Raw genomic sequence first — 23,534 nt, forward strand, 5'->3', positions numbered from 1 at the left:
CATGCGCACGTGGCGATTATCCTGTTCATCGGGGAATTTCTACCTGTCGTATTGATTCTACCATATGTGAATGGGACACAACAACCTGGCAGCAGGTCGGCGATCCCTGGACGGGCCACTCTAACCATATCAATGCCATTACCATTCATCCTACTGGCACACTCGTCGCCTTCGCATCTGATGACGACCATGTTTGTCTCTGGCGGCTCTCAGATCGACAAACCATTGCCACCTTCGAGCGCTCATCTTTTACCACATGCGTCACTTTCTCTGTGGACGGCAACCACATCCTCAGCAATGATGGCTATAATATCTTAGAATGGGCAGTACCTCAGGGCATTAGTTCAAAGGCATGTTTCCATCCTTGACTCATATACCATGATTCGAGCATGTTTCGTGTAGATCCTGGCCATCACAACAGCCCGTGATGCATGTATAGATGGGGACTTGTCTACCGCAGAAGAACTACTCATGCAAGAGATCGACGCAAATGCCAATAACTTTAATTCCTACGCCCATCGCTCATTCGTTATGGCGCGAAAACACGACTGGGACCACGCCCTTCAGGATGCAAACAAGGTGAGATTCACTGACCGATCATCGCCTCTATATGAAAGACTAACTCGACGGTGACATAGTCTATCAGCATTCAGCCCTCATTGACAGGCCATATCTCTAAGGGTATTGCATTATGTGGAAAAGGCCGCGTCGCGGATGCAAGGGCATCATTCGATGTTGCATCAATGTACACGAACCACGATTTACAAATCCTCTATTCCCTGCTCTTGATCAAAGTATGTTACATTTGCCCCACATACTCTCTGCTTCATCGTGTATTTCAGGCCATCGCGCTCTTCAATGCAGATCAATATGATGAAGCAAACCTGCTCCTCAAAGAACTCGCTGCCGGTTGTCCAAATGCCGATACTCGCGCATGTCATATTGTGCAAGTAAGTATCATGTAGCCACGCTGCGTCATCAATGCTAATTTTTGTAACTTGCATATTAGGCATATCTACGTGTTCAACTCGGAATCAAAGCCTTAGATGGTGCACACCACCACGAAGCCGCTGACCATTTCACTGCCGCTATTAACTCCAGCGCTTTGTCATCGGAATCGTGCATTCGTGAATTTTACGAGGATTTGGTGGTGGTACGTTAATACACATCAAAAATATATATATATATAACCAAGTCCCTTGTCCAGCTCTTCGGCTGGGATCTCAAATTATTATGGCTCACTGCACACCAGAAACGTTGTCATGCACTGCTTTTGGCAGGTAAATTTCAAGATGCCGTGAAATCATACAAATACATGATAGTTTCGAGTAACGAAAACATCGAGGCCGACTACCCTGACTGGTGCAAAGGCAAGTCTGGAGTTCGTAATGGGGCGCAGGCTACAATCTTCACCTGCATTTCACTCAGCTTTCACGGAGGAGTGCAGCATGCTCTGTCTTACTAACGGAGATGCTGCCCTCGCTGCAAGCGACTATGACAGAGCTATTGACCTGTACTCGACGGCGATCGACCTGGATTCTGCATTTGATGTCGGCTTTACAAATCGCAGCAAGGCAAAGTTGGGGAAAATGCTATGGGAGGATGCGCTCCTCGATGCGCAAAAGGTGCGATATCATCTAGATTTTTGTAGCCCGTGTTGACTTTGGCGATGCATAGGTCACTGAGCTCAATCCTTCGTCTCACATTGGATACGAGTTGACATATACAGCGCTGCGTGGCGCACAACGTTATGATGAGGCTATCGAGGCCTTTAAAATTATGTTGTCTAAGCTGGAAAATTCTCCCGAAGCACAGATACGAGGTACGTGGGACACTCATGCATAATTTCAAAACGCCTACTCGTTCTGTAGATCTGCGTCAGCAGTATGTCTGTCCATTCGAAGCAGAAGATGCTATTCGAAGAGCAGTTGGGATTGAACTCAGCAACGCCCCACTTCGTCTGCTCAACACCTCTACGGGTCTTTTGTGCGACCGAGTGGCACAGCTAAACTTCTTCAAAACAAGCCCAGAGTACAAGGAGCTTTTGTCATCCATAACAAAGCGTTCGGATCTCCAAATGGAACGCATCAAGCAAGTAGTGACGATGCACTTCCGTTGCGTCCTGCTATCACATAAGTGGGCAGAGACGGAGGCGCTGCTGCATGACATCAAGGACAAAGTCGTGTACGAGCTGAATGAACTTGATGGGATCACGAAATTGCAGTCGTTCTGCAAAGTTGCTCGTGATGCGGGATATTGCTGGGCATGGATGGATACATGCTGCATCGATAAGAGCAACAACGTCGAGCTTCAAGAATCGGTCAACTCCATGTTCGTCTGGTACCGCCACTCAGCGCTCACCATAGTCTACCTATCCGATGTCCCTCCTTCATCCCATCCTGGTGCACTGGCGAGTAGTGTTTGGAACGAGCGAGGATGGACCTTTCAAGAATTCGTCGCTCCGAAAGTCGTCAGATTTTATCAGAAGGATTGGTCATTATATCTCGACGATCGCTCTCCCAACCACAAAGAGTCCTCAGCAATCATGGAGGAGTTGTAGGGTGCGACGGGAATAGATGCACAGGCCCTGATCTCCTTCCGTCCAGGGATGAGAGGCGCTCGAGAGAAACTGCGATGGGCATCAAGACGTGTCACCACCATGCAGGAAGACATGGCGTACTCGTTGTTTGGCATCTTCGGTGTTCACCTACCTGTAATCTATGGTGAGAGGAAGCAAAACGCGCTTGGGCGGCTCCTGCAAGAGATCGTGGCTAGATCGGGCGACATCACCGCCCTGGACTGGGTCGGACAATCGTCCGAGTTCAATAGTTGCCTTCCAGCCGACATCATCTCATATGCAACCCCGCCGAGCTCCTTACCATCATTGCCTGAAGATGAGATTCAGACAGCTGTCTCCTCGTTGCGAAACATTGTAGCTGTGGATTCAGCTTCGAAACTGTATGACCTACTCGAGGACATGAATGCTCCCCTCTTCGCAAACTGCAGACTGCGTCTTCCTTGCATCGCATTCCGTGTCACGGAAGTCAAACGGAGGCGCGGTCATGCTGCTCATTCCACGTATGAAGTGAAAGCAGATGGGCTGCGCGACTTGCTGATAACCACGGACGAGACACTGATTCAGTTCTCGCGCGCAAGACCCACTCGACAGACGTTCTTTCTTGTCCGTCCATGGGATCGTCGTCTCCTTGAGCTGCCTGACTTTGCAGACGAAGCGGAGAGCGTAGGGGATTTACCGAGTCCGAGTCTGCATTAGACGACACTGACGAATCGTCCAGCGAATCACATAGAGAAGAGGACTCGTCAGTTGACTCGGAATCCCACTCGCGATCATTACGCTTGATGGTTCACCTCGGGCAGGCTTTCAGCGCACTTTTGCTAGCCCAGCAACGCGTTGGAGAATACAAGAGGATCGCGTCGGACTATAATATCATTGCGCAGGTCAAAGACACGGTTTCGATTGACACTATGATTATGAACATCAAGACCTTAGACATATTGTAACTGTATGTTTTTAAATCACAGTAATCTCCGAGCAGTTTGCGTGTGTACATTGACGATCACAATACCTTGAAAGCAACATTACGCAAATTCCATCATTTCATCCTCATTACCATGCACTAATTCACGAAGGATGATAATTGGGGCGAGAGCTTTAGTAAAAGAACTGATGTGAACTCAATTGGTCTCTCGGTGGTCCAGGTAAGGCTAGGAACCATTGATTCCATGGTAGATGACATTCCCAAACACCTGTGATGAGAATCCTTTGAACGCAGGGCTCACGTAGCATATATAGTGAGGGCTCGCTTAGAATAGCGACCATGTTGCACTGGTACTTGGATTCCTACGATGATGACATTGGCGAACGAGAGAACTGAAACTAGTTGGACTGGGGTGGGCGAAGTTCGAAGTAGAGATGAATCATAAGCAGGGCGCTGGAAAAAAAGGCGCTCCTCCCTGATATAATTGGTAACGAGTTTGAGATGCCAGAAGGGAAAACTTCGATCGGCTGCATGCGGTGTACATGCAGGTCTTTGGAGTCGACGGGACGAAGGGGTGATATTGTAATAAGCTATAAGTCTGCGTTCGAACGAGTGACGTGGTGTTGGGCTGGAGTGGCTGCTCGACACGAAAAACAACGATAATTCATGCGGTCATACAAAATAGATAGTCAGATTCAAGCGCTAGGAATCACCAGCTGCTCCATGGGATACATTCTGGAAGCTGTGAAGACAAGAATCGGACGAGTAGGCCACTTTATTCTACATTCACGATATAGAAATGTCAAGGATTGTTTCGTCCTCATGAGGATGCACCAATTGTAATTCACGATGGAGATAGTATAGCGTGTTGAGAACAACTGGCCGCAAGTAAATTTGATCGATAACGCAGCGCCTGACATATGGTGATTTGGGTCAGAGTATTAGGTAGAGAAGGTCGATGTACTGTAAACGACCACTTCAAAGTTGGAATACGCATTTGGTTGTCCTTGGGTCCAAGAATTGGGTTCCATTTATTGCATGATCCATATCGTTCCTGAACACCTGCAATGACAGGTCAACAATTACATGAAAGGTTCGTATACCTTTGGCTGTGGTGAGCTCATCGAGGATAGTGACAATGATGACCGTGTCGCACCATGTTACGGTATTTGCAGGATTCCAATGAGGACCGCTTTAGGAGCAGAATGGCGAAGCAGAAAGATGAAACATGTTGGCTGAAAGTTGGCGGAGCCAGGGAATCAGATGAAAGACGAGCAGAGCGCTGGCAGCAAGGTTACGGACATCTTTGGAAAACATCATGACATAGGTGACGTATAAACGCCAGAGACACGCGCACGCAGATCTTGGGAGTCGACGGAGTGGATAGGACATCATTAAATGCATTCGGGCACGTCACATGGCGATATACTGGAGTAGCTGCTGGACACGAGAACAATGATATTCATGCGGTCATCGAGGATGGATAGCATTCGAGCGCATGGGGATGGTGGCTGTATGATCATAATTGAATAGGTGGGAGGGGATGCAGTTTTTGAAGCTGTGGAGACAAGCCAGACCCATGTACGGTGCAGACTCAAAGGCACCGGGAGGGTATATTGTCGAGGAAGGTGGGTGTGACATTCTTTCTGCAACAGTGGCGAACCGCCCCGTTTCCTGGGCGTCTATGGAAACTCGGAGCCAGTATGAATGCACAATACATGCAGCTCCGCAGCTAAGTTAGAGAGAACAGTCCATTGTCCAAAACCTACATCGAGTGTGCCCAGTGCCATCAACCTCCAGTAAAATGTCTCGGCTCACTCCAAACACCACATCGAAGGGAGTTGAAAGGTCATGAAGAACGTATGAATGCAGTTACAATATTACCCGATCAAAGACGAATGATTATGGGCTCGGAGGACAACACGCTTCGTCTCTGTGACTTGAAGGCAGGCGTCATGTTGAAGAAGTAGCAGTATGGTATTGGCATTTGGTGGTAGCATTACGGGATGAGCAATTCATAGCCGGAGTTCTGATGCGGAGAGGTTCGTCGTCCACTGCTGGTGGCACGGAGAAACCAGTGGAAAACTGTTCACCGCACTGTGCACTGGCAGCCCATCAAAGCCAACTTCAAAGTTCAGTCACTTTCGAATATGTCCTTGCTGGACTTTGCTCTAAATGGAATAGTGGTGGGCATTGGTTCGCCGTCATCATGGAGATCACAATACTGCGGTGCACTCAAATCTGGCAGCTGCTAGGAAATGAATGTAGACCTTCTTCGGTATTTACTATTCACCGTCTGGCCAACTTGCAATTACAACAAACCGCAATATCGAAATTTACAATCCAGGCCTCTGGATCTCCTAGGGAATGCATCGCAAAGCTCAAGCTTCAGGCCCAGAGGTCATATAACATTTCACTCGCGTGGACGCTCGATCACATGTCTTCTGACTCTTCTCACATGGGGCAATGCTCGAGGAAGATCCTGCCAGTCCGTATTCGAGATCGACGGCAGAGAAGTGATTGAGCGCTATCGATCACGATGACCTGTGGTGTTTGATGCGGCAAGCTTGTCGGAACGAGGCGATGCCAAACTATGTTGGACACCGACTAACCATTTAGATACCCACCGCGCACTTCAATAATATGTCGCAATTGCACTAGAGTACTTTCGAGATTAGAAAAAGTGCGATCACCAAAACATTGGTTCGTCAGTATAAAACAAGGGTCCGGTTCTTCAATACCCGTCGAGGGTCCGTCCAGGTCCAGGACACGCGAGAGTTCGAGAGAAAATACCATTGTAGTAATAGTAGCTACATACCGTTTAGTGCGCTGCCATCGGCCTGAAGCACAGCAGTGCGGTGAAAGGGCCTGTAAGTACAAAGTAGTGGCGGCCCCTAGTCACCATATACGTGGTGGTTCTATAGTCTCGACCAGTGTGATATGTCAAGTTTAGGCGCCCAGCCAAAAGGATGATGCGAGGGTACCCCTTGACCTTTCTTTGCTTGATAGTTGAGTTGGACTTAGTGATTTTCAACATTGCCCCAGGAACCTGAATCATTGGTTGTCACTGTCAGACTGCGATGACTGATGCAGTGTGATGAGTTTGTTGATGCAACCGAGTCACCTGACCATCATGGTAGTTAGCTCGGCACTAGTATTATGTAGTAGGTTCATGCTAGTCCTCGCTAGTGAGTCTTGCCAACTACAGCCATGTCAGAGCTAACGGCTTCGAGCCGCGGAGAACTTCATTAGAGGGCCTGCCAAGGCTTTCAAACTTGAACGTCCATTCCATCACTTGATGTGCGGCATGTGCTTTTGTCTGCTGAAAAAGCGGTCAGCAAACCGCTACTAGAGGTTGCAAATTTAGCTGTCTAGTCGACCATAACGTTTATCCTACAGTATCGGTCTTATGCAGAAGATCATCGTGTGGACTCTCCAGTTGTTTCAATCACGGTACGTCACCTTGCTTTCACCTGTTATCAACTCAAATTGGACCCGAGAATTTGATCCACTGAACCTATATGAAAGACCGGACATCCCACTTCATAACGTGCACTGCTTGTCTTCTCGTGCATCCAAAGTGGTCTATGGCCGCCCTAGCAACCCAAACTTTGGCTCCGGGTGTTCCTTGACTTGAAATGCCACTACCACAGGCTTAGTGTTGCCTGATACAAATATAAGGAGTCGGCACATGTTTTGTCTATTCCGTTACCTTCGAGTTGATCCCCACGTCGTCTGCGGCTGCCAGTGTTAGGCAGCATAGTTTATATTACCCTGGTCACAATGTTTCTCCACACTGTCCTCGCTGGCTGTCTTCTTGCCTCATCACATGCAATGTCGGTAACTTCAAGATCTAACTCTGAGGCCTTGCAGCATTCGCCGCCTAGCGCACACCCATCCACCATTGGACCTGTCACTGAACTTACTATCGCCAACAGAGTAATCGCGCCTGACGGCTTTAAACGGTCGTGAGTTAATGCGCTTATATCTTCCCCTATGTATCTTCATCCTCCTTTCGTACAGGGCTACACTCGCAGGAGGAATCTTTCCTGGTCCTCTCATCAAGGCGCAGAAGGTTTGTGCAAGCATTTCATTCACGTCTGACGCTGAATATTTCGAAGAATGACAACTTTAGCATCAATGTTGTAAACCAATTACAGGACAAAGACATGCCTTTATCGACGAGCGTAGTATGTTCTTTACTTTGTCTGCCATAGTAAGGTCTCTGATACTCTTCAAAGCACTGGCATGGCATTCAACAACAGAAGACGAACTGGGCAGATGGCACTTCGTTCATCACTCAGTGTCCAATCCCTCCAAATCGCTCTTTCCTCCACCAATTTAGCACAAACCAGACGGGAACCTTTTGGTTTGTGTCCCCCATTTTTCAAAGAGGAGGTTCGCTAAGGCATTTCGTACGATAGGTATCACTCGCATTTTTCCACCCAGTATTGTGAGTGCCCCTGGTTATCTTCGCAACCTTTGCTACATATTTTTACGTCCAGGTGATGGTCTTAGAGGACCTCTTGTCATATATGACCCTGATGATCCACACAAAGATTTGTATGATGTAGATGACGGTTCGTATTATTGCTTTCGTGCTTAGACCAACCATTCACCAGTGTTGGCACAGAGAGCACAATACTGACGATTTCCGACTGGTACGAGTTAGCTTGTCAGCCTTTTGCATTACAAGTCTTTACAAGTTTCTTCAGGTACCACGATCCTACGATTGTGTTAAATAAGATCCTTGGCCCCATCACCAACAACTCCACCCTCATCAATGGTCTGGGACGCTACCCTGGTGGACCCCTGTCACCTCTTGCCGTCATTAATGTTGAGCAGGGCAAACGTTACCGGTTCCGCGTCCTTGGTCTTTCTTGTGACCCATCATATAACCTCACTATCGATGGCCATATCATGACCATCATTGAAGCTGATGGCGTCGAAACTATCCCTGAGACTGTGGATTCGCTTCCGGTGCTCCCTGGCCAGCGCTACTCTGTCATCGTCCATGCGGACCAGCCTGTGGCTAATTACTGGGTTCGCGTACTACCTAACCTGGGAAATCAATCGTTTTCAGGCGGTTTGAACCAAGCCATCCTTAGGTACAAGGGTGCGCCCGAGGAAGATCCTACGAGCTCTCCTGGACCCTCCACCTTGCCATTCAACGAAGCAAAGCTTGCATCCTTGATGAACATTCCGGCTCCCGGTGTGCCTGAGATTGGCAAGGCAGACATCAACATCAACTTAGTTGCCGGTAACGTTAATGGCCTCTTCACGATCAACAACGTTTCGTACCATAACCCTCCGACGCCGGTTCTGTTGCAAATGCTCAGCGGGGCTCAACATCCCTCGGATTTGCTGCCGAACGGAAGCGTATACGAGCTCCCCCCGAACAAGGTCGTAGAGATCACCCTTCCCAACACGGGTGCAGCTCTTGGCGGTCCAGTAAGTCCATCCTGGTACTTTTCATTCCTGTTGCTCATCATCTTTCTAGCATCCTATGCACCTTCATGGAGTATGTCGTTTCTTTTTCTGCGTTGTTCTCCATTCTAATACAGCAGACAGCACAAATTTGCCGTTGTCAGAGTTGCAGGCAATAGTACACCGAACTTCGTTAACCCAATCTGGAGAGACACCGTAAGTATGGGAACGACGATAGGGGATAATGTTACTTTCCGTTTCGTCACGGACAATGCTGGTCCATGGTTCTTCCATTGGTGAGCATGTGTTTTCGCTATATTCTACGATACGCCTCTCATGATGTGTTTGCCAGTCATATTGACTTCCATCTGAACAAGTATGTATGCGGTGGTAATATTTGAGCCATGCACTGACTTCTCTGTAGCGGCTTTGCAGCGGTCATGGCCGAAGCTCGGAATCAACTACCCATCGTTAGCGAGAGTATTCCAGGTATGGGTGCCGTGCTAGTTAAACCGAACAAGCTAACTAAGCTTTCCAGACACTTGGGCCTCCTTGTGTCCTACAGACAACCCATATACTGCATCACAACTGGGTTCCTTCAATACGAGCATACTTACATGATTGTGCGCTATCTTCGCGCCCAAAATTTTCTCCGACCGCTTCTGGGAGGTATATTTACCTTTTAACTGCCATTTCTAGTCTTCAAAAATTTGCATATACTTTCACATCACAATGATTTATTGATAAACGTTTTATTTGCTTTCTTTTGATTTCGTAACTTATCTACATAGTTGTGGGGACGGGGGCATGTAATACAGCATAGCTGTGCTGTCTCTAGGGATAAACTATTGACCTAATATGGTCGTTTCCGCTGATCGTTGGACTTTGCATTCGGACTAATGCCCACAGCAGCGCGCTCATCAGACGCTACTAGTACGACATAACCATTGTCCGACCAACGAGTCTAAGGTCGCTACGGAAGCTGGTTTTCTTTTGGCAAACTGTCAACTAATGACAACCGCGCTACCTCGGTGGTAGTGACTCATCGTTCCGACGGGTGTATATATACACGCGCTCCTCGCTTCGCGAACTGCAGACTGCATCGCCCGTATCACGGAAATCAAACGAGGGCGCGGTCTGGCCCAAGAACTTGATCCGTGGGATCGACCATGCAGTATCTGACACATGGTAATTGTGGTTAGTGTCGAATATACTTGCTCTCAGTGATCCAAAGATTGGGACTATTCATTCCATGGTAGGTTGATATTCAAATGCGGGGTTGTGTAAGTTTGCCGAGGCAGCGGTCACCATGTTGCACCGCTACTTATATGGTGCAGAATTTCAGTGAGGACGAGGTTGAGAGGATAAGAAACACTAATTGGACTGGCAGGAGTTAGCAAGGTGAATCTGAGTCTGAGAGTACATACTTGTCTGAAAGTGGTGAAAAGATACAACGAATGTCCTTGTGGAGCTGACGATGTTTTCACCGTCTCACCGCGGGATTGCACTTGCAATATTGATTTGTTCGCGATGCATTGAAGGTTTGAGTACAAGTATGCAAGGTATCTTTCGGCACATTGTAAGTTGTATTACAATAAAAGTACACTGTTAACAATCAGCACGATATTTCTTTTCCGTCCTTGAGATCTGCCACAGAACATTTCATTAGATGCGGGAGCCATAAACATCCTCCGGCTCAACACCAGCTTGGCCCTTGCGAGCATTAGCCTGACCCCACCTTGGAAGAAAAAGTGAGTAGGTTAAAAGATAAGTAAGCTGGAAATATACTTTTTAATACGGATGCTTTCAATTTGAATGAAACCCGTGGTATCTGTCGGCTCAAAACCACCGAGCTCGTCCATGGAGGATTGATGCTCATCATACAGACCCTGGGAAGAGGATAAGCAAAATGAAACTCATGACTCAAATTCATTACCTCATCAGAGTAACGGCCGACAACAACGACATTGCCCTTGTAGAGCTTCAAGCGCACTGTTCCGTTGACAGTGCGCTGGCTTGCGGGAATGGCACTAGTAACAAACTCGCGCTCAGGGGTGAAGAAGTGACCATTGTAGAGAATGCGGCCCAGTTCGATGGTGACGAACTGGTCACGGAGAGCACGAACATTACGGTCGAGTGTGAGACCTTCAATGTCCATATGTGCGACACGTAAAATAGTGGCTCCAGGTGACTCATAACACCCGCGGGACTTGACGCCGATGAAACGGTTTTCGACGATATCGATACGACCGACACCATGCTTCCTCGCGACAGCATTGAGTGCAAGGAAAATGTCGACGGCGTCGGTCAGAGGGGCTTGGTCTGCAATAACAACCTTTACAGGGAGACCAGCCTTGAACTCGATTGAGAGATTCTCAGGCTCCGCTGGTGCATCCTCGAGAGCTGCGGTGAGCTTCCACATGTCATTTGGTGGTGTGGTGTTCGGGTCCTCCAGGATCCCTGCCTCATAAGAGATATGGAAGAGGTTCTCATCGGTTGACCACGGTTTTGCGGCAGTCTGTTGCACTGGAATTTGCTTCTCCGCCGCGTATGCAAGGAGTGCTTGACGGCCAGGGAAGCGGTTATAGAACTCTGGACATGAGATGTTTAACAAAAAGTTGCTGTGCTGGGGAAACAGGATCACCAGGAAGCCTCCAAGGGGCAATGACCTTGATATCGGGCTTCAGACCATAGAAGGCAAGTTCAAAGCGAACTTGATCATTCCCTTTGCCTGTACAGCCATGTGAGACATAGCTTACAGAAGGTCATTAAACATTGACCTGAAGTGTAAAAGATGAAGGAGAGGCTTACTCGCAACCTTCATTAGCTGCAATGGACATCATGCCGCGGGCAATGACAGGACGAGCAAGAGAAGTTCCAAGTAGGTATACGTTCTGTTTTTAACCATTAGCGCATAATAAATGCACGAAGACGGTGATTACCTCGTAGATGCAGTTTGCCTGCACAGCAGGGTAGATCAATTGTGTTACAAATTCGCGTTTGAGGTCCTGCAATTTGAGGAACAATGAGCAACTACCACACTACTAGAAGAATGCCAAACCTCCAAGAAGAATTTTTTTGCACCAACACTGAGTGCCTTCTTTCTAGCCGCTTCGAAGTCCTGAAAAGCAGTTGGTTAATAATAACACAAGCCTTGCAGTACTGGTATATGTTAGTACCTCTTCCTGACCGACGTCAGCCATGAAAGCGTAAACTTCATAACCCTGCTCGATCAGCCATGCCAGGATGCATGAGGTGTCTGCAGATCTTCACGGTTATTATAATCTCCTTGCCAAGACACGCGGAGAGTCGATTTACCAAGACCGCCAGAGTATGCGAGCAAAACACGGCCTTGTGCAGGTGGTGACATGATTGCAAGCGTTGATAAAGCTTTAAAGCTTAAAGGACAGTGAAGATGGTTAGCCCAGGAGGCGATTAGCAGATCGATCTGTTAAATGTAGGATTTTAAATCTGAGTTATCATGAATCGCGCCTTTTTTACAATGTATCACCACCCCTTGCCTCAATATCAATAGCCGCGGCGTTCCAATAGCTGTGACATTCGGCTGTCACAAGGTGACCCTGGACTGGGGCCCATTACCTTTGTACCACTTCGGCCACAGCTTCTTCCACAACGTAGGCCAGCATATATAGCTGGCCCTTCCAACAATAGCTCATCTGATTACCAAACATAGTATGGACATGAGTCTCATCTGGTGTCGGGATAATCACCATTAACTATTATTCCAGCCAGAATCCCACCCCAATATGAATACACTGGCATTTGAACGTGCACCAGGTCCATCGCGGCGTAACAATCGTCGGTCAAATCTTACGTCAGGAGATGTACCACCAAACTCAAGAAATGGTCAGCGACGCAAGAAATCACGCTCTCCGGACGCGTGGAATTCTCGCCTCCAAGTTACCGCGCAGAGATCTGAGCCAGTTCAACCCGAAGGAGCAAAGAAAAAGAAATCGACAGTTCCCCTACCTTTCGATAGCAGGCCCTTTCTTGCACCACTGGACGATACCAATTTTGAGAGAGGTCGCAAGTACAAGTCTAAATCACGTCAGCAAGGTCGCCAGGCAGTGGAGCACCCTGCTACTGCGTCGGCTCTTGCCATAGAGAACAAGCCTAAGAAAGATAGGTCCAAGTCGAGAGACTCGGCCTACAGACAGATTTCGAAGGTCTCGGGATCCGATTCTGAGGGTGTGCAGGCGCTCGTGGGCCTTCACCTCGAATACCAGGGTCCGCTCGCAGCCGCTGAATTTGCTAAGCTCAAGCGAGAAATTGAAACGTGGAAGAAAGTGAGTGAAATCATGTCCCGACTCTCAGCGTCTGACCAAGGACATAGGTGGCTCTCGACAATAAGAAGACAATTAAGAAGCAGAATAAGGTTCGTATATGCGCTTTCCTTTGGCAGGTTCGTTTACAGTGTGATTCATAGATAATTGAAGAGCTTCGCGAGAAAGCAAGTGTAAATGAGAAGGTCAGTGTGTCCACCACCTATTAATCCATAAACCTATTCACGAGAATGTTCATGCAGAAATTGAAGGAGACGGAAAGTCAAGTGAGCAAGGCACAAAACAGGGTGAAGAAGTCCGAAGATGTGAGTCTTTGGAATCGGTGTGCACGTTGTCCTTGAACTTTTACTCAGGCCATCAATAATGTCGAAACGAGTGTTCAATGCCAAATTTGCATGGAGCTGTTACTCAAACCATATGCGTGAGTCTGCATTCCCTCGCATTAATAAATCACTCATGATTCCTCTAGGTTGTCACCATGTGGCCACGTTCTTTGTGTTTCATGTCTACAGGAGTGGTTCAAGAAAGCACCCCCCGGCGACGATGAAATGTACGACGACGACGACCCTGATTTCTTGCTTTTTCGAAAGAAGACCTGTCCATGCTGTCGTGGTAATATTCGTAATCGACCCATTCCCGTTTTCATCGTCAAATCCATTGCATCCGCATTGTTGAAGGCTCGAGGAACATCTCCCAATACTTCATTATCCACTACTGGATCTCCTGCCGCTGACACGGATCCATGGGAAGGTTTATTCCCGCCTGACGACGAAATAGAGGACTATGGGAGCGATGACGACAACGACGATGATGATGAAGTAGACGATGATTGGCTTGATGAAGATGTCTTCAGTTACGGTACGGGCAGTGATGAAGACACATATGGTGGCGACTACGTTTTACCTCAGTGGGAACCACCAGCAACCATGATCGACGAAGAGGACTATCTCTTCGACCATTTGAGCCACAATGACCTCAACGTCCTTCGACGCGGTGCTACGCTTGCTATGCTTCATGAATATGACATGTACTATGTACATGATGAAGGACTTATCGCGCACGACGAGCTCAGCAATCGCATCTTCCTCGGGTGGAATATTTCCCTCAGCGCCGATGATGAAGATGGTTCAAGGTACATTGAATGGGTCACGCAGGACATGGATGAGCGCCCGGAGCGCTGGAAGATGATACATCTTGAAAATAATGGGAAGTACGAGGCACATCGGCTCATCCCAGAGGATGATGTGTGTGATTATAGTGACAGCGACTCTGAACATTACGTGGCAGAGTCTGACGTTGACTTCTAATACTACACTACCCCTTCAGCAAGCTATCATATATTTGACTCCCCTGTATTGCCCTTGTACATAGATCCTTATCCCTGTGGATGTCCTGATCAGCTTGCAGATGTTTTCGACTGTCAATTCTTAGTCAATCGTGTACTTAGACTATATTTGTGAAATTCCGTACAATATTAATATTGTAGATTATAGATTTATCGGACCTTAAGTCGCTCAGGTATCCATTCCAGACATCGAAGGGTGTAAGTTATCCTCGATGCATAATTAATCATAGTATTATCACAGTGTTGTATCCGATGGTAAGTCCCAGATCTGCAACTCTGAAAGTCGAAAGAACCATTAATAACCACCGTGACGGTGCAGGGACACTGGCAAATGTTCTTCGACACTAACATTGAAGCAGAGCGCATAGCTCCCATTTCAAAACACTCGCCTAGTTGCCACCGGCGAGTCCTGACCCTAGTATCTTATGTAACTTGATGAAGAACCTCTTGAATCGTTCAATAGTCCTTTCACTTATCACCGTGACAATGTCAATATCGCTGAGAGTGTCAAAATTACTATTGTCGTCCACCGTGACCGTCTGGCTATCATGACGACCCGGTGCACGCCATTCGCGTGGTTTTCAAGCGAATTTTTTCCCCCAGATCTGCAACAGAAAATGCCAGAAATGCCAGGACTTCTTGTTCCATGGCATTGCTATGGTCATTCTTTTTCAGTACTCGCCGAGTTCCGAGGCTGTTAGTAGACTCGGAGAGTACCTGGAAGTTAACCTTGCTGATCGAGTAAGCGGGCCCCGGGTGACTGACGCATTGATATCTGATTTTTGGTTCTGATCAGGTTGACGACGCTCTCCCGTTGCACGCAAGTACTTATTACCCGGCTCTTTGAGGCTTTGACAATGACTTATATGCCATGTACGCGATCCTGCAAATGCAATATCTCCAGCAGAGCACCCGAGCTGCTGCCAGAAGCACGACCCCATGGGTAGATGATTGACTGTCAACTACCACTAATCACCCATAATCACCCGGCACAATTCATCACCGACTCCTTCGTGTACAACCTGTGATTGCAAATTGCTTGACACGTCGGCCATTTGAATTCACGATGTTCGCGGGATGGCGGCCAATAGCTGCTTACTACCCATGTGTGCCACGATGTTCTTCTTCATGTCACTGTTCTCTGTACCTTGATATTTTTCACAGATAACAACTGGGCCTGTGCTCGTTGTGAGGCTGCATTCAGCCAAAAACGGTTTACCCATTACGTTGGTATCAGGTGCCGGTTCAACCAAGCGGCCCAAGCGATGATCACCATCGGTAGCAGAGGCTCGTCGGCAGTTGAACCACAGAACAGTTTGCGCGCCGTCCGTCATGTCGGTGCAGGGATCATCAACATCACCGAACTTACCGGCCCCACTTACTAATTGGTTCGTCGTTTTATGTTCTAATTATTTTAATGTCGACGGACATAAGTATACCCTTACCCCGGCGATCCGAACGATCTGATTTTGTTGAGCCTTGTTAAATGCCTACGCTGTTCGCTAGGTTCGTAGTACCTGGAAATGAAGATAGACCTCGAAACCCCCATGTTAAACTCCGAGGATACACAAACGTGACCATCCTAACCCAGAATGCACAACAGACCATCGATCTATAATTGCTGGCAACTACTAATTGGCAATACGTATGTAATTGATCGCTCAACATCAATTTTCCGCAGAAATCCTAGGCTCGAACCATCCAATATTGTCTCAAGTTCGGGCTTTCACTCCTCTCCCCATCCAAAAGGCAGCTGATTCCTTACAAACATAGACTGGTAGTGAGTCTACATAAATCTTTATTCTCGGAACCCTTGGTGACTAACAACATGCCCCTTCTTGGATTGCGTCCCGGCCGCCGGGGGGGGGGGGGGATGATTATAGTTGACCTCTCCTCCTTGTGACTGTCTGGTATTCACCAGGCCCACTGCTTTACACGATGATTTCAACAACATGAATGTCATTTATCTCAAAGCTTGCTTGAAGGCTGCGAAACTTCGTATAGGAAAGTTGCTGACCACGCACGGTCGAGTCAACGGTGAAGGCAAGCCTTGGCTATGATTACATTTGCAGTATGATCGCTATGGAGATTCACTAGGATTCACTGCATTTAAGTAAGCGATAAGATGATCGCCACCGAGAGGACATTTTTGTATGCACATTGCCCGAAGTCGCCCTTCTCCATTGTAATTCAATGTGCCTTGTGCAAGCTTAGCTAGTCTGTTCTCCCGATGCGCATATACACAGGCCACAGGTTGCGTATTTATCTTCTTTGAGGTAACTGTCAATGGTTTGCCTGATGATCGATGAACTAGGCTTGGACCACGGCTCAGTTTATTCTATGGTGTCCAAGAGTCCGGCCCTCCGGGACTAATGTTGGGCACAGATGCCACTTGACACAGATCAATTCATCTCTTTGGCATCGAAAAGAATAAATGTACTTTCGACGTTTGGGTTCTTCATTCACGAAGAAAGTAAGGAGCTACGCAGCTGAATCCATTGGTGACTCTATTGGTCCATTGCTGTTCGGATCAGCTACGTTCTCAGCCACATTATTAATACGTCATTCCCAACATGGTGTTTTTCGGCCACGCCGAAGCTTAGTTTGACCAGTAAAGTGACCGGCCGCCAGTACTCTTTAGTGCATTTGTTTATACTCTCCGTTCTTACTATCAGTCAGCATCATCTCTCGAGTGCTTGACATCCACATAGCACCAAAGAGTCGTCAAAAGAGTTCACAAATCAGCATTTTTGAAGGAATTGACACAACCTGTTTCTGACGCTCGTGGAGCCACTCAGACTTAGAATTCGGGTCTGTCAACACGAGTCATACGCATGCAGGAGGCAGAGGAGCAAGGTATACCACATTTATAGTGTAGTTGGATCACTTTTGAGCTAGAGCTAACCTTTTACCTCTTAGACACATGTCGAATCTGCAGCGCGCCTAGCGATTTGGATCAGCCGCTCTTTTATCCCTGTAAATGCTCTGGCACCATACGGTATATCCATCAAGACTGGTCAGTGGACTCCACAGGAATGATTATCGTACAGCCTCACTTACAACTTCTATCTAGTTTGACTACATGGTTATCACACAGCAAGAAGAAGACCTGCGATGTCTGCAAACATCCATACTCCTTTACGAAAGGTGAATACAGCTTTGCTCGATGTGTTGAACTGACTTATACTATTGTTTCCCTTAGTCTATGCAGCTGATATGCCCTCCACGCTTCCTCCACTTCTCCTGTTTCGGCGTCTAGCTCAGCAGGCTTTGTTTGCCATCCTTTTTGGTCTGCGGGCTATTATGGTTGGAACCGTCTGGCTTGCCGTGCTACCGTGGATCACCATTTGGACATGGAGAGTTTATTTCACCATGGGCGAGTCAACGTAAGTTACACAACTTCTGTGCGGCCTTAACTCACACTGTGTAGTGCATGGTGGATAAGTGGTCGTGGTCGACCATATGCTGATTTCTTTGGGATGAACGGTCCCACCGCTTCTTTGAATGGCTCCTTTACTGGTCTCGGGCTCCCTTCCAATGCCACACTATATCAACGGGTTTCTAATCGCCCATTCTGGTCGATGCTATCTGCTGACATTTTTGCCGGACAAATCATTGCCTCCCTCATTGTTTTAATATTTGTTGCAATATTTCTTCTCAGGGAATGGATCTCGCAGAATGCTCGGCCGGGGGTTTTCGAGGATGAAGACGGCGGCGCAATACATCCTCCCCCTCAACCTGGTGATCTCCCTGCAGTTCCAGTAGAAGAGCCTGCCAACGTACATATTCCAGATGAGAATGATTTTGGTCGTAATGCCCTTCGAGACGCAGCTCTCGATGCACGGCGTCAAGGGAGAATTATGCGTGCTCGCCGAGGCCCCGGTGTCGTCCAAAGGCAAGGTCTACACCAGCGTGACCCATTGGAGATAGACCGACATCAGGTTCTTCGAAATCGTCCTCTCGACAGACTTCCTTTTCCTCTTGAGTCACCCCCTCAACTTCCCCAAGTCCCCCGAGAGCAGCCACCACCGTATGAACCAGATCATTACTCTCGGAAAGGAAAGGAAAGGGCCGAAGACGCTGATGATACCGGAGAAGGGTCATCCGAACCTCATTCCCAACGCCGTATCCGCAGGAGGATTCACACCGAGGAAGACGAGAGTATGACTCATGAGACGGCTGATAGTCAAGACGTTCAACCCTCTACTTCGCTCAATGGAGGGGAGGCGTTGACGTTCCCCTTTACCTTCAGAGCTTCTAGCTCCATCAGCTCGAATTTCCCAGAACCTTCGAGTAGTGATCCCGTCGTCGGCCCATCAACTTTCAATGATAGATATTCCTGGGATGCAGACTTCCACATTGACTCGCAACCAACTTCTTCGTCTGTCTCCCCTTCAATGACACCTGCACTTCATGTCAATATTGGCACTCCTCTACGACGACCTCCCATGGCAAACTCTACTGTTTTCGCGGAGGGTGCGACGCCTAACAAGCTTCAGCCAAGTCCAGCGCTACCACCATCTTCACCAAGTCTCGCAATGTATCTCGCGCCAGAAGAGCTGGAGGCTGGACCGTCATCACCTGGGCCATCAGGGTACTTTGATGGCGGCGAACGCTCAAAAGAGGAACTCGAAGAAGAATTGGAAAGCTTCTTTCGTGATCCGGAGTCAGCTAGCCCCGACTTACCTCCTCCGTCTGATGCGCAGGATCAAACTTCTATTGCCACCATACCAGACACGCTTCTCGAAGAGAATGATGAGGAAGACGACGATGAGGGGGAGGAGGATGATAATCCTGCACAGGCACCTGCAGCCGAGGTTGATCGGGTGTTGGATGATGAAGACGATGAGGACGATGACGGTGACGGCGATGATTTGATCAACCCTCGCGATGAGAACGTCGCTGCCCCTCCCCAAATTCAGGTTGTACTAAACCAGCCTGGTGACATGGATGATCTAGAACCGGGAGTCGAGGATGATTTGGACGGAGCTATGGAAGGTCTGACCATCTTCCTTATCGCACGAAGTATGCTGATATTCTGCAGCAATTGGACTGAGGGGACCTATCCTCGGAGTCTTTCAAAACGTTTGTCTCGAATTTGATTGATGTCTGGTTACTTAACGGACGGAATACAGGCGGTCCTCATGGTTTTCGTTCTTGATACCGCGATTGGCTTCGGTGTATGGCTTCCATTTACCTTTGGAAAGACAACCGCTCTATTATCGGTAGGATGTTACTGGTGGTTAGTGGCCAACAAGTACTGACCCATTTTATTCAGCTCGATCCCCCACGGGCACTGTATATTCTGGATCTCCCGATTCGAGCTATGAGAGTTATCACAGATCCCATTGTGGATTTCGTAACAGTCATTCTTGGACTCTTCGTCTTCCCTGGCTTGTATTGGTCCATTCGCCTAGTCTTGAATATTCTGCTCCTCCTCACCAGACAGAAAGTCACCTCTGACGCCATTCTCGAGTGGACGGTAATTGAGTTGGGTTCACTGAAAGAATTCTCTCATTTATGTTTACAGATATCGAAGATCACAACTGTATGGGAGAATGTTGTCGCATCCTTGCAGACACCCTCGCCTTCCCCTGCCATTTCGTTGTCACAACGTCTTGAAAGCTTCTTGGAAAGTGACTCGGTAATCGTACGGTACTTGGAACCATATTTTGCAACTCTGGGCCGCGAGGTTCGGACTACCTCCGAGCAACTGCAGACTTCGTGGGTCAACTTGACCATGGGACAAGGGACCCGGGAAAAGGTATTCGCTATTATACTTGGCTACGGCGTAGTTGGTATCCTTCTTGCTATTTACCTAAACGTGTTCACTGTTGGGAACGCAAGAAGTGCGGGACGAGCTATCCGGAGTGCAGTCCGACAGCAGCTCCTAGTGGTCAAAGTAATATCTCCCACACTGCAATTTTTGATTCATGCTTATCTTTCATAGGTGGCCATGTTCATTGTTATCGAGCTCGTGATATTTCCCTTGGGATGTGGCATCATGCTCGACATTTGTACAGTTTGGGTCTTTCCTGAAGCCTCGCTCGAGTCACGTGCCGCCTTTTTCACTCAAGCTCCATTGACGGCGATGTTCTATCACTGGGTTGCCGGGACCATGTTCATGTGAGTCAACAAGATAGTCTCAGTGGATTCGGTAGACTAACTTGTTCTTTAGGTACCAGTTTGCCATTCTATTGGCCGGATGTCGGAACATCATGCGCCCCGGAGCCATGTGGTTCATTAAGGATCCTCAAGATCAAAACTTCCACCCAATCCGTGACATCCTAGATAGGCCCACATTCACTCAGTTCCGAAAACTCCTCATCAGCGCTTTCATGTACGCCATGGTGGTCGCGTGTGGAGTGGCAACTCTTGCTGTGCTACTTTTCGTTGGTAACAGGTCTATTTTCCCTCTTCGGTGGAAGACGCGGTGAGATATTACCTAGCAAGTGATCTCCAACTTTTTTTCTGACATTGTCATCCAGCGAACCGATATCCACTGTCCCCGTAGATCTTATTTTCCTACAGTTTGCTTTGCCATACACGATGCGCTACCTCAGGCCCAGAAGATTTTTCCATCGTTGGGCCGTCCGTATCTGGAAGCTGGTAGCAGCAAGGTTGCGTCTGACATCTTACATGTTTGGCGAACGCCACTCGGACGAAGAATTCACGGCACTGTTTGACGGTTGGATTCCTTTCCTCCGCAGGTCATTGAGCGACATAGAGTCTGCTAGCAAAACGTCCGATGGGACCTTTCGTCGTGTGCCCGCAAGTGACAACATCGCCCTTCCGAAGGATATGCGTGCCACTGCGGAAGTGCTGGAGGACGGCACCCCCGCCAATCCTGCAGCAGTAGAGCTCGTAGCGGCGCAAGATGCAGAAGCTGCAAAGGCCAAACGTGACATCAAGAACGATTATCTCATCGTATACTTCCCACCTGGCTTTCGATTTAGAATCTTCGGCTTCATTACCTCTGTGTGGGTCATCGTTGCCGTGTTGGCTGCTATCTTTATTGCAGTACCCATGCAACTGGGCCGTCACTTCTTCTGTCTGTTCACATCGAAAGAGCTACATGATGGCTACTCCTTCCTCGCAGGGCTCTACCTTCTTTGGGCTTGCTATCTTGTGGCCAAAACTGTGGAACGCATGGACAAACGCAGACAGCGAAGAGGTGGTGATGGGCCAAGAGCTGAGTTTGCGGTCTTCTTCGTGAAGCGGAGCCTCCTTTGGCTATCCAAAATTGCTTACATGGGGATCTTTTTGGGCATTATCATCCCCATTCTCTTCGCACTCGTCATCGATATGTACATCGTCATGCCAGTTCGTCTGACTCTTAACCCAACGCTGGTCATTCACATCCGTATTGTTGACATGTGGGCCCTCGGTCTTGTGTATGGCAAGATCTTTATGCGCATCAACCGGCGGCCTCAATTTGATGTTGGGCGCGGAGTGGTTACGGTTGGTCAAAATTGATTGCTGGCAGGGCGAGCCTACTAACTAGTCACTATAGATCATCAACAACGGCTGGACCCATCCAGACCCCAAACAAGCAACGAAAGAAGTAATCATTCCGCTCGTTGTTGGGTTACTTGGTATGCTAGTCCTCCCTGCTGCCGCAGTGTGGGGCCTACGGAAATTCTTCGATCTGCCGTTAAGTCCTAAATTTATGTGTAAGTTGCTGTATTTCGATTACGCCGCAAGTGTCTTACTCGCTTTCTACAGTTATGCATGCCTATCCAGGCATGTTTGCCACGGTAGGCCTCTATCGGGCATCGATGGCTACGTTGAGGTTGTTGTCCTCCTGGTCACAGGCAATCAGGGATAAAGAGTTCTTGGTGGAGATGCGATTGCAGAATCTCGAACCTGTTGCGACAAGCGAAACGAATGCACAAAAAGGAGAGGCGGAAGGTGAAGGGACCGCTTAGGACTGCTTAGGTCTATTATCCAAGAGCGTACGTAGACATCATAGCTGATGTATAATAATGTATGTTTTTTTTCTACGTTGACTGGTCGATCTGGACGAGTACGTCGTCGACGGCGGCGAGAAGACAGGGGTGACAGGAGTCCGAAATCCTGCTACGGCAGTAGGTGTCATCGCCGTAAAAGCCTCATAATCAGAGATGCTCTCCGGCCCTAAATTCTTTTGTTCTGGTGAGTTTGTTCGCACAGTCCTGACGAAGCTGACGGAGCGCGCAGACACCAAATAGTACTCGCGTCGCTCGACCATGTCTTCCACTTGTTCCATAATGAAGTTGCTGGGAGTCCCCTTTTGGCCCGGTGCGCGTGCCAATCGTTGATGGTCGGTACTTGTCATTTCCGACGGATGCTTTATAAGTGCGATGTCGATCTTTCTTGTGATTGGCTCGCATTTTTTTAATGCCAGAATTGATTCCGATGGCTTTCGAAATTGGATGTCGCCCAGCTTTCTGCTGGCCACAGTTGGATTTCCCAGCCTGAAGGTACGTGTATTCATTGTTTTTTCCATGGCACCATTCTGATTTTACAAAGATAAAACTTCTTCTGTGCTTGTTACAGACGGTGAAGGTATTTTAGCTGCCCAAGCGGGTCTATCTCGCTTGTCTCCGTTGTGTTCATCTGTACTAGCGCACAAATGATCATACTGTGAACAAATTTTTTGATAGCTATGCAGACCAGCTCTGAATGCGTTAGCGGTTACTTGTGGGTTTCCGGTAGACATTGACCCGTCCGTGGAAAATTTGCGGGAGTTTATTTCTTACCATGTTGTACAGGACTCTGGTTCTCACTCGTTTGAAGGTTATGACTTTGTACGTCAATGTTCTCGAAGAAAGCACGGCCTATTCCCGTTCTTGACAGCTATGTTAAAAACCATGAAACGACGCCCTTTGGAACGATCACTCAAGGCAAATGGAGTCAGTTTTGAAGCTGGATCAAAGATAAGACGGCTTCGTCGCACATTGAAAAACATATCAAATC

The 23,534-nt window shown here is 48.1% G+C and overlaps 6 protein-coding genes across 6 annotated transcripts; 5 read left to right on the top strand and 1 right to left on the bottom strand.

The window, feature by feature from the left end:
- Positions 1-1,589: 1,589 nt before the first annotated feature.
- On the top strand, positions 1,590-2,560 carry HD556DRAFT_1308846 (heterokaryon incompatibility protein-domain-containing protein; the record flags this gene model as incomplete). Its single annotated transcript, XM_041300201.1, has 3 exons — positions 1,590-1,625; positions 1,678-1,822; positions 1,872-2,560. The coding sequence occupies 3 exons, from the start codon at positions 1,590-1,592 to the stop codon at positions 2,558-2,560; spliced, it is 870 nt and encodes a 289-aa protein (XP_041159611.1).
- Positions 2,561-2,951: 391 nt separating this feature from the next.
- On the top strand, positions 2,952-3,495 carry HD556DRAFT_1375705 (uncharacterized protein). Its single transcript, XM_041303086.1, has one exon. It carries the CDS (start codon positions 2,978-2,980, stop codon positions 3,272-3,274), a length of 297 nt encoding a protein of 98 aa, XP_041159612.1. The 5' UTR covers positions 2,952-2,977; the 3' UTR covers positions 3,275-3,495.
- A 3,546-nt stretch (positions 3,496-7,041) lies between these two features.
- Positions 7,042-9,842, top strand: HD556DRAFT_520902 (laccase). Its single transcript, XM_041310852.1, has 13 exons — positions 7,042-7,468; positions 7,524-7,575; positions 7,622-7,690; positions 7,742-7,869; positions 7,925-7,953; positions 8,006-8,080; positions 8,134-8,161; positions 8,216-8,951; positions 9,001-9,021; positions 9,072-9,223; positions 9,280-9,303; positions 9,352-9,416; positions 9,466-9,842. Exons 1-13 carry the CDS (start codon positions 7,284-7,286, stop codon positions 9,546-9,548), a joined length of 1,647 nt encoding a protein of 548 aa, XP_041159613.1. The 5' UTR covers positions 7,042-7,283; the 3' UTR covers positions 9,549-9,842.
- An 800-nt stretch (positions 9,843-10,642) lies between these two features.
- On the bottom strand, positions 10,643-12,520 carry HD556DRAFT_1375724 (argininosuccinate synthetase). Its single transcript, XM_041303087.1, has 8 exons — positions 12,246-12,520; positions 12,107-12,186; positions 11,989-12,048; positions 11,870-11,935; positions 11,739-11,821; positions 11,572-11,681; positions 10,864-11,519; positions 10,643-10,816 (listed from the first exon to the last, which is right to left on the bottom strand). Exons 1-8 carry the CDS (start codon positions 12,295-12,297, stop codon positions 10,688-10,690), a joined length of 1,236 nt encoding a protein of 411 aa, XP_041159614.1. The 5' UTR covers positions 12,298-12,520; the 3' UTR covers positions 10,643-10,687.
- Positions 12,521-14,746, top strand: HD556DRAFT_1375729 (uncharacterized protein). Its single transcript, XM_041303088.1, has 7 exons — positions 12,521-12,620; positions 12,677-13,234; positions 13,282-13,323; positions 13,375-13,416; positions 13,474-13,536; positions 13,585-13,652; positions 13,701-14,746. Exons 2-7 carry the CDS (start codon positions 12,695-12,697, stop codon positions 14,536-14,538), a joined length of 1,593 nt encoding a protein of 530 aa, XP_041159615.1. The 5' UTR covers positions 12,521-12,620; positions 12,677-12,694; the 3' UTR covers positions 14,539-14,746.
- Positions 14,747-17,410: 2,664 nt separating this feature from the next.
- Positions 17,411-22,504, top strand: HD556DRAFT_1443877 (uncharacterized protein; the record flags this gene model as incomplete). Its single annotated transcript, XM_041306693.1, has 14 exons — positions 17,411-17,432; positions 17,496-17,592; positions 17,650-17,723; positions 17,779-17,962; positions 18,007-19,574; positions 19,621-19,661; positions 19,712-19,801; positions 19,855-20,058; positions 20,107-20,478; positions 20,527-20,696; positions 20,755-21,009; positions 21,065-22,037; positions 22,090-22,249; positions 22,302-22,504. The coding sequence occupies 14 exons, from the start codon at positions 17,411-17,413 to the stop codon at positions 22,502-22,504; spliced, it is 4,413 nt and encodes a 1,470-aa protein (XP_041159616.1).
- Between the last annotated feature and the right edge of the window lie 1,030 nt (positions 22,505-23,534).

The sequence above is a fragment of the Suillus plorans genome, assembly GCF_016647745.1.
Source record: "Suillus plorans strain S12 chromosome Unknown HD556scaffold_32, whole genome shotgun sequence".
Taxonomy (NCBI): domain Eukaryota; kingdom Fungi; phylum Basidiomycota; class Agaricomycetes; order Boletales; family Suillaceae; genus Suillus; species Suillus plorans.